This window comes from Argopecten irradians, chromosome 9, assembly GCF_041381155.1.
Source record: "Argopecten irradians isolate NY chromosome 9, Ai_NY, whole genome shotgun sequence".
NCBI classification, from domain to species: domain Eukaryota; kingdom Metazoa; phylum Mollusca; class Bivalvia; order Pectinida; family Pectinidae; genus Argopecten; species Argopecten irradians.
In genome coordinates, this window is record NC_091142.1 from 16,448,275 (window position 1) to 16,459,101 (window position 10,827).

Genomic DNA, 10,827 nt, shown 5'->3' on the forward strand with positions numbered 1-10,827 from the left:
GGTCAATCAAAAATCCAAGATGGCTACCACTGCTGCCATCTTGAAATTAAAACACATATTGAACTTATTTTCAATTCAATTCTACCAGTGCGATAATGCTGAATCTTACTTGAAATGTTCCTGTCCAAGTGTTAATTGTTGTTTTTGTGTCAATCTGAAATCAAGATGGTAGCTTATAATTAGGGAGCAGCTTTAAAACACATTTTAGATTTCTTCTTCAATTCCACTGGTTGTGAATTTGTCTAAATTTAAAGGAAAGGCAAATAACCCATACTTGCCTTGTCCCTCCAAGATCCAAGATGGTCACCATCTTGAAATTTTTTTTTAATTGTTTTCATATTCGGATTCCACTGGTGCTTAGAGGTTGTCAGATGACTATTAATTAAGACTCTTGAATTGTTCAAAATAGTAACCCATTTCATATGCATTTGAAGGCTTTCAGGTTGTTTTTTTCAAGTAAAATTCTTGACAAAAAATGTTGTACAATGTATGTGCACACTGCATGCTTTTAAAATTTGAGGAAATAAAACTTTGGATATTAAATGTGATAGATTTAAATCTGTTGATCATGTTATTCCCACAGCCGTCTGTCCGATTGACACCGTCTAGTCTGCTGTATGGGGGTCGGAGCCACGATAAAAGTCATCTCCTGGTAAGTTCAAAATAAATTAACTTTGTTATTTTTGTCTTGACACTGCATTGCTAGCTATTCGTAGTGTATTTTGATTTATAATTTACATTATACATCAAGCCATATCAGCGTCAGAATAATAAGATAGATTACTATAAATACATACAATTTGTACTAAGTTTTGTGACACATAACATTCACTGTAATATGTATCAAATGAGTGAGTAAGTGTATTTTCTATTTGCATATTATAGAGTTATCTGCCCTTACTGGTAGGAGTTGATCCTTATGTCACATATTAATGAGTGTAGCATCATCTTTTCTCAAAGAAAACAATGTAAATTTTGCTCACAAAGTAATTACATCACAATCAAATCCTACAACTGCAAGGGAGATAAGCAAGGATATGCAAAGATGGAATAGCAAGATTATCCATGGATTTCTGATAAATATTACCTGGTATCATTATAATTGACATGTATTATTATTTGCAACATCTACCTGAATATTTGTATTGTTGTGTTTGTATAAATCATCTACATCTTTGTAATTATATTATATTATCTGTTTTATTTACCTGACAGGTATTAGGAACTTACCTGTATACTTTTTTTTGTACCTGTATACTGGAAACCAATTTCCTTTTGCATGCAATTTACTTTCGCAAATTTGGCACTCAAACAAATTTGTGAAATGTTATCTCTGCAATGCAATTAATATCATTGATGTTGTAAGAATTTCCATTGAAATTTGTGAATGTTAATCTTTGCAAACTTGTTTTGAAATGGAAATCGGGAAATTTCAAAGCCTCAAAAGATATTTGGTTTACTGTATTGCTTACCTGTATATAAGTTTTCTTATATCACATTGTTCATTTATTTACAGAGAAGTGGTCAGTATCTGTACAATGAACTTCCTGTAAGGTTGGCACATAGGATAGAGGGATTCAGGAACCTACCTTTTATTGTGGGATGTAACTCAACTATTCTAAAAGTGGTGAGTAACCAGGTATACTGCAGTCATCCTGTAGATGTACATATGTAATAGGGTGGGAGAAGTGTGCCAACAGATGGAATCAAACCTGGGACCCTAGAATTTGTTTACAAAATTCACAGTCTGTCTCATCTGAACATCTAAAAAGCTCAATGTGGTGTCAATATATGGGCCTTTGACATCTCCTTGATTATTGAAAAAAACAATTATAGTCTAGGAGAAAAGTTTGAAGAGATCATCGATAACCTGACCAGATGAAATGTGCATGCAGTTACTATATATATATATATCCCCCCTCACCAACCAGTCTCAATTTCTGACTTATGCAATGAGGTCAAACACATGTTCCTATTCATAACTTTTTGAAATTGCATTTTACATATAACATGTTTTTATGCATGATGACATATATTGAGAACAATAAAAGATAAAAGGGTAATTTACATTGTTATCTCTGACAGATAGTTGATGTCATGAATGGATGCCAAGTGTACATGTTATGATGGGTGATCTACAATGTGTTGGAGAACAAATAGCTATAGCTATATAGGTGTGACATAATCTTTATTCTTTTATTTTTCAGCATGAGATGTACATAAGGGCATTCCACACATTGTACAACCATGAAAAGGTGAGAAGATCATCTTATTGCCATTAAACGCTTCAACAAAATCATAGGCTGTTAGCCTGATGGCTGAACATTTGATTTGAATAAAAATGTAGAAGGATTTAGTGGAAATCAACTAGATACATGTACACATGATAAGGATTCAATTATTGTAGAGTCTCAATTTGTATTAGATTAAGTTAACAAGTATTAGCGATATATTAAAAAACATTAAACTACTGTACAGTTAGTCGATACTGAATATTAATGTGTATTGACTAAAAATCAGATTCATTTTAGACTGAATTTCAGTTGTAGTTATCTCCCCTCAACCTGCTTGCATGTGATATGAGGATTGAGATTATAATTGTGATCAAAGGGACTATTAATACCATGTGATACACGATAACATTTGTCAGGGAGAATTGTTCCTATTGGTGATGGAATGATGTTAACAGATGATATCCCACGCTAACGTCATTTTAGCTGGAAGATTACAAAAAGTTACGTTTCATCACCACTGGAGATGTTTGTCTCACACAAACGTTAGGTATCAGGTATATCATGTGTTATATGAATTTGTCCCATTTGTTATCAGTGTATAAGGAATAAAACTTTTATTATTGATATGAAAGTAATATTGGTTCAAGGCATATAGATGCAATTTTTATTTATTTCTAGCAGATACTCTTCTCTATCTAATTTAATCAAGATGTGCATGTTACATGTGATGGCCTACATAATTAATTCATACAACCCCTGATATGGTTGTCTTCATAAAAAATATGTGATTACTTCAACTATCATAGGTCAATCCAGCGATGATGGGCGGGTTTTCTCACTAATGCCAGTTTTCTTAGACTAGTTGATATGGGACTATATTGATTGAAACACTTTTCTTTAGTATATTTATAAATGATTGATCTTATCAATTTTTAATTAATTATGTTGCTGCACATTTGTACTAATCTAAAGTGTATATCTGCTATTTTTAACAGATTACTGACATAGAGTCTGAGAGAAAATACACGGAAACCTTGGAATCGCTCTTGGATCAGCACAAAGATATCATCCAGCTGTTGGCTCAGGGTTTCTCGGAAAGTCGGAAACATATCAAGGTGAGTGATAGTTAGGATACAGGTCAGTTTTGTTCTGACATGATACAATAACATGAATTTTGGTGGTATATTTTATGTCTGGCCTTTTAGGAAGCTTATGGCTTTAATTTTGTTCATAGTACCTACAACATTACATGTGCATAGAAATAAGGCATGCATGTTGTACAATGCAACACAATATAAATTACATGGTACACACATGGTGGATCTGCAGTTGTAAGAACATTTTAAAACGTTAACTATTAATTTTGAACTGCATGAAGTCGTGGAGTTCAAAGTGGTTGGATTTCTTTAAAATGTCTTCTGTTGTGTGATTTTGAAAATGAAATAGCTTATAAACGCATACTCAAATCTTGATGAGTTGATCCTTAGGTACAATGTTGATTGATTACCATGGTAATTCAATAATTAGAATTATTTAAGCCCAAAATCTCGATTTGATTTACACACAATGTCACTGGTCTTGTTGCAAGAGAGGGGAGATAACCCTTGCAACCTTAAAAATCTTGGTATGATATGCCATAGTGAACTGTCTATTGCTAAATGTTGAAATGTAAAATTTCAGGATGAACGACTGATTCAGGCATTCCTGGACAGGACATTAAAGTCACGATTAGGAATACGAGTCCTAGCACAGCACCATCTGGCCATGCATAACGAACAGGTAAAATTCTGGCCGATTAGATTTGTATTGTATCATGACTATATTTACTTTTTTGACTTGTGGTAGTAAAATATATGTATTTAATCCGCATACTAATCACCACAAGTTTTCCATCTCTGGTTTGCTAGTTTGCTGAGTGAGTGAAAGGTTTTTTTTCTCTAGGTACTATGAATTTCATCCACCAACACACCTGGCACGTTGTTAAATGACCCTGGCTGTTAATAGGACATTAAATAAATAAATCCAAACTAGAGGTCTCTAGTTAAATCTCTAGCGGAGGCAGTGGTTATGTTTATGTTGAAATCTTGCGCTCTATCTTTTCTTTTACCTATCTGTTTTGCCTTTTTTTATCCCTGAGTTTCTGATTGATTCCCATTGCACTTCCTCCCTATTTCTTATTGAAATGGGAGCATTTATGTCAAAAAATTATTTTTTTAATTTTTTTTTTACTTTTCATATTCAACCAAGAGTTGGTTTAATATGAAAATTAAAAAAAAAAAATTAAAAAATCAGTTGAACTGATTTCCACCTTCAAACTGAAAAAATACATATATCTGTTTAATCACAAAGCTTTTAAATATACTATCCTTTTGTTTCTTGTCCAGAATATTTGATACTATATAGTATCCTTTTGTTACAGCCAAACCATGTTGGAATCATTGATGTCTGCTTCAGCCCACGTAGTCTACTAGAAAACAGTGTGGAATTTTTAAGGTAAGTAAGAAAAAATAAATATTCACTGTTATCACAGAAAATAAACAATTTGAATAACAATTCAGCGTACTGTGACAGTGATAACACACCTCTTGTGGTGTATTTAGCTCACCTTGTCTAATTGAGGACCAGTTTGAAATTGAGCTAATGCTGTACTATACAGTTTGGCATCAGACAGCAGCTGGCTTCTGTCATCCTTTGGTAGGTATTTCACAAAACTAGCTTTTATCTTTATACCACTGTACAGTCAAAATTTAACCAAATTTGACTGTTAGCATTCAAAATTTATGTGCCTTCAAAAGTATTTATGGGTAGGTCTGACTGACAGGAGACTTAAAAGAGGTAATGCCAGAAGGAACCAATTTTGCCATATTGGTATGAAAGCTTCTTCTCATCAGTGGATATCTCACAAGTCATAGATAACATACATCAGGACAAAGGATTCAGAAGTTTATAAATGTTTGCATTGATTCCCAGAGGGCTTACTGTGATGATGAAGCTTATAATAATAAAAGGGTTAATGATCAAATTCAAATTTCCATTTGCATTTATGAAATAAATAGCTAGTACAATCCCTGATAAACTGCAGAGACAAAAAATAAGGGTCAAATTTGCTGTATCATGATGAATAATGTGAATTTCTTGTGTTCTCTGAAAACTATAGAAATCTTGCATTTATCATCTCATAGTTATTTTTTTATTTTAAATGAACACATGCTATACAGCTTGGTGATAAATTGAATCTGTAATTGCTGTATTAGATTTATAACTAGATGTTTATATGATTTTTTTTTACATATTTAAGGAATTAACAAGCTGAACAAACCAGGCCCTCTGGGTTTCTTGTTTATTTAATTGATGTACGTGTATGTATATAACTGGCACAGATTTGTGGAAATTCTAGGTAATGTATTCATGTTTTCCCTTATTTCCAAAACATAGCAGTTCTTTAGTGACAAAAGTCATTTTGGCATGAACACATTAGTTCTGTGAGCTTTATAATCTTAAAATAAGTGGAAGTTGTGATATGTGTTGTGTTACAATAGGCTTTTGTTGTTTTGCACCATTAAATTCAAAAGTTAGGGAAAACAATAGTAGAGTTTTGCCAATTCTGGGTTACACAAAAAACTAATTCTTATCTTAGAATTTTTTTAATATCACTACTATCAACCTTGTACCGGTAATGCTAAATCTGTATTGACAGCATATGATTTATAAGAGATCAAACAAGCCTTTATCAAGTATATTTCCCTTGTCAATCATGGCCTTACATAAATCCCACTGGATTTCTCTACCAAGGTTGTAAGAGCCCTATATAGACCCTCCTGTAGGGTTGTACGTGCCGTTTTGTGTACACTGCAGGGCTTTTATCAGATCCCTCTGTTTATGTACATCGTCTTATCTAAAACAGCTGGCCATGGTCCCAATTCTTTGTAAATAAATAATGGTTTTTGTGGTCTGAAATTGAACAACTGTATTTTGTGTTGAAGGGAAATTGAAAGAAAAATATTACAATTCATTATATATATTGATATTGCGCTGATTAATAAGTACATGGCGTTCATGTTTGCTGTAACAATACTGAACAATATCCCAAGATTCAAACATCTTAAAATCTGTAATTGCACTACTAATTTGTATTACTAATTTTTATGGTGTGGATTGGATGTCTTGATTGATATTTTAATTATTTTATAAACAAACCTTATAGACCTCATCTTGATGCATTATTCTACATGTTTTGGGTTGTTTCTATATCTTATGTTTAGATATGTTGATTAACTTCTCGACATTTTGTGAATATATCCATCAAGGCGGATTTAGAATTTGTCAGTAGGCAATAGTTGCCGAGGTAGTTTATGAATAGATTTATCATTGATTCCTCCTTTGTCCTATACATTTTGAGTCTGATCTCAAAACGCACAATGAAGTCCTGTAGAATTAAAATAAATCATCCTTATAGGCACACACTCTTTGATCCCTTTAAATTATTTTTGTATATATGAATGTGAGAACATGATTTGGGCATTTACCCATGTCATAAACAGATATATCAATTAGACTTGCAATTAATTATTTCTTCTTCCTTTCATGAATGCACGATGGATATGAATTGCATTGGTTGAATGTTGGGTAATTTTTTCAAAGCCCCCCTTTTTGACAGGTTATATAATATGAAAAAAAACTTGAAAAGGTTGTTGAAGACACTTACAATGCAATTTCAATAAGATTTGATCGTCCGACAGCTGTTGAGCAATTAAAGAAATTGCTATAAGACCTAGACTTCAGATATGAACACTATCAGATGATTTTAAATTAATAATAAAGGAATACTGAAAGTAAATAGCCTTGACCTAATACTCAAAGGTCAAAGACGTCTCATGGAAGCATTCCAGTTTTACATTCATCTATGTCACCTTGTGTTGTCATTAGTTCCTCAAAACATTTGCCTTTTTCAAGAAAAAATAACAGTTTAAATACCAATAATTTCATTGACCTGCAATATGTATCCATGCAATATTTCTTCTCTCTTTAGAAAAAGTTCATTTACTATTTCTCCTGTCCATAGAAGATACATCATGTGTGATATTTCTGTTTATTGCTTTGTTTTGGCAGAACCCTGTGTATATACAAATATGGATATTCCCTGTAATATGTCTGTGTCTTTGTTTTGGGAGTCAGTATCCTGTGATGTGCTCCTAATAGACCTTTAATGTAATATTTGTTTGTCTGTATTTTTGTCACTACCCTGTAGGGACAGATATGGATGCGCCATGAATATTTATGTATCTTTGTCTTTGTCAGTACCTTGTGTAGAGACAGATATGGATATGCCCCTAAAGTTCAGTACCAGGGACACATGGCTGTTAAATTCCCTTACATGCCCCAGCCAGTGGAGTACATTGTAGGGGAGGTCATGAAAAACGCCATGAGGTAAGTACACACAGGAACATCCGAAGGGAACAAAAATGACATCATACTGTAGAAAGACAATGTGTAATTCAGCTAATAGGTATCAAATTTGTAGTTCCCTTACTAGTTCAATCCCCAGTCTGGTCATATTCTCCTCTCTTCCTCTGTCATTTGTCTATTTTTGTAAATCAATGGTCATGTGTGGTTTAGTGAAATCTGGTCTTTGATGGGCGATGTTTGGAAAGCAGGGAGAGTTGTAGCAGTAGGTTTCAGAGGAATTGAATGTTTTCATTTTTTCTGAGATATGATAAGAAAAAGTTTTCATTGATAATTTAAAATCTGATGCTCAGATTATTCAGTCCTAGAAACATTCGGTTGTTCTTAATTTGGGTTACAATATTGATCTAGCTTTTGAATTGCCTTTTTCTTTTGTGAGTTAAGGAAATGTTCCCCAATTAGCTTTTGTCTTTAACAAAAACAAATGTTTAATTAGCTGATTTGTTTGTAGAGCGACAGTGGAGAACAACTTGAGGAACTACAGTAACATTCCTGATGTTGTGGTAACACTGGCTAACAATAACACAGACTTTATCATAAAGTGAGTATAGATTATACCACCCTTTCATATATGTGGTAGATAGGAAATATCAGATATTATTATACTTCACTTTCATTTAGAGTGTTCTGATTGGATTAAACTTAATCACATGACATTGAATCAGTTAGATATTTCCCTGGAATTGAAAAACTTGATGTTTCCCGCCAAAAAACAGTCACCATCCAAAATGGCTGCTGTGTCTGCTGGAGTCTAGAAAGGGAAACATGTTTTATCTTAAATGGAAGTTTTGCCAAATTAGTGAAAGGATTATCTCATTCCTGAATTTCTTTAGGCACAGATGAACACTTTCAGTTAGTTTTAATTTATCTGCAATTCTTTTTCAACATGAAATTGTTGAACCCTGATGTTGTCACATGTATAGTGTTTATATTGGTTTGTGTATTTGTCAATTGTTATTGAATTATATTGTCTTTATATAAGCTCTCATGCTTTACAATTATAGGCTTCTTTTGGACAAATACTTATTTCTTGGAATGTATTATGAAAATGATTGCTGTATAACCCTGAAAACAGATTTTCTTAGCATTTATCTGTGGCAGTTTGAAAACATAAGAAACACAGTAAATCTAACATAGAATTTCTATTGGGTTGGTAGACAGCTTCATAAAAATACCACTTGAATTTTATCCGAAATATCATTGGAAACACCAGTTGAAATATCAATGGAAACCAGTGGAAACCAGTGGAATTCCAATGAAATTTTCTGTTAGGCAACACTGGAATACCACTGGATTCCAGTGGAATTCAAGTGGTAAAATCTTGTGGAATCTAGTGGCATTCCAGTGGAATACCAGTGGTAAAATATTGTGGAATTCAGTGGCATTACAGTGGTATTCCAGTGGAATTCCAGTGGTATTTCAGTGGAATACCAGTGGTAAAATCTTGTGGAATCCAGTGGCATTCCAGAGGTATTCCAGTGGAATTCCAGTGGTAAGATCTTGTAGAATCCAGTGGAATTCTAATGGAATTCCAGTGGTATTCCAGTGGTATTGCACTGAATTCCACAAGATTTTACCACTGGAATTCCACTGGAATACCACTAGAATTCCACTGGGTTTTTTTCACTAGGGGATTTTTCTGCAGACCGACAAATTAGCAACGTCATTCGGAAATGTCATCATTGGTCCTACTACTAGATATTTTTTTTCTTTTAATTTTATTCGGTTTAATAAAATAAATATGTCCCTACCTGTCGGATACATCTAGAATTGTGTGCCTGAAAAAAGTTGTTTTTTCTCGGGCTATGCTCTCTAGAAAATAACTCTTTCCAGGGAGACAATTCTAGATGTATCCTTCCACAGAGGACCATAATTGTATACTGTTAACGTATTTGTTTTGGCAAAATATGAAAACATCTGAATACTATTCGTTTACAGTATTCTACGCAGTGTTGTCTGAAAATGTGACTTAACCGAAGGCTTCTACTCGATTTTTACATGTTCTCGTGACCACGAGGTTAGGATTTACCGTAGTAGATGTATTGTTCGAAGACATACACATATAGTGGAGAATTTTGTTCTTATACCTTTACATTTTGTTTTCCATGGAATTATTAATGATAATGTTACACAGAAAGGACTATGTATGGTTTAGACCCTTTTAAGCCCCCAAAATTCGTAAAATTTCAAAACTGTTATTTGGTATTTAATTGTTATAGTTTACATATTTAGTATATCCCTAATTTAATTGTATTGATAGTTATCTAATTTTGCAGCTTCATGGCATGATAACTACTCGAAAAATGCATAGATTACATTGTATGAAAATGTTGATTTTTTTTGCCATTTTTGATAGGTTTTTGTTTTAGAAACCATAGAGCGCATCCTTGAAGAAACTTTATATTTCTCCTTCAGATGTATAGGAAGAGCATACGTATTCTCAGTAAATATGAAGTCTGTTCAAGGATGCACTCTATAGTTTCTTAGACCAAAAACTTATCAAAAACTGGTCAAAATTGTCAATATTTCCACATTTTCATAATTTATGCATATTTTGAGTGGTTATCATGGCAACTGAAGCTTTAAAACTTAAAAACAGTCATTATGGTTATATCAGGGATATATTACATATTTAAAATAACAAACTAAGCACTAAATAACAGGTTTGAAAATTTGATAGATTTCGGGGCCAAACATGCTAGGCCCAAACCATACATACTGCTTTCAAAAGATATCTCATTAGTTATATTCATGTCATGGCTACCAGGAATTTAACCTGCAGTCAAAGCTATTTACCTGAAAACGACAAACATTTTTCTTAATGTGAAAGTGTCGTTTTCAGAACGATCATTCTGCAGATTATAGTTGAAGATATGTACATCTTATCGTTACCAGAAGACAATGAGCATGTACGCAATCAAATAAGTTGAATTTCGGGGGGGGATTCCGGATAAAAACAGCCCCTTAGAATAATTTTTAGTAAAAAGTATGGAATCGTATTTGAGGTATTTGTTCATTTCAATATTCAAAGGTTGATATGTGCCTGTCTACATGTCAAATATATCTCCCGTTGTTAAACCTGACGAAGTTAGAAAACCACTCAACAATGATGTATCTGTGTAAAAATGTT

General features: G+C 33.1%; 1 protein-coding gene across 1 annotated transcript in view; it reads left to right on the plus strand.

Annotated features, from left to right (window-relative positions):
* Nucleotides 1-553: 553 nt before the first annotated feature.
* The window catches only part of LOC138331629 (branched-chain alpha-ketoacid dehydrogenase kinase-like), a 28,530-nt gene continuing 18,256 nt past the window's right edge, over nt 554-10,827 (plus strand). The window contains exons 1-8 of the mRNA XM_069279350.1: nt 554-652; nt 1,517-1,627; nt 2,208-2,255; nt 3,230-3,349; nt 3,915-4,013; nt 4,654-4,727; nt 7,533-7,661; nt 8,149-8,238. Of these exons, the coding sequence (XP_069135451.1) occupies nt 569-652; nt 1,517-1,627; nt 2,208-2,255; nt 3,230-3,349; nt 3,915-4,013; nt 4,654-4,727; nt 7,533-7,661; nt 8,149-8,238 (755 nt within the window). The 5' untranslated portion in view covers nt 554-568. The remainder of the gene's footprint in view (nt 653-1,516; nt 1,628-2,207; nt 2,256-3,229; nt 3,350-3,914; nt 4,014-4,653; nt 4,728-7,532; nt 7,662-8,148; nt 8,239-10,827) is intronic.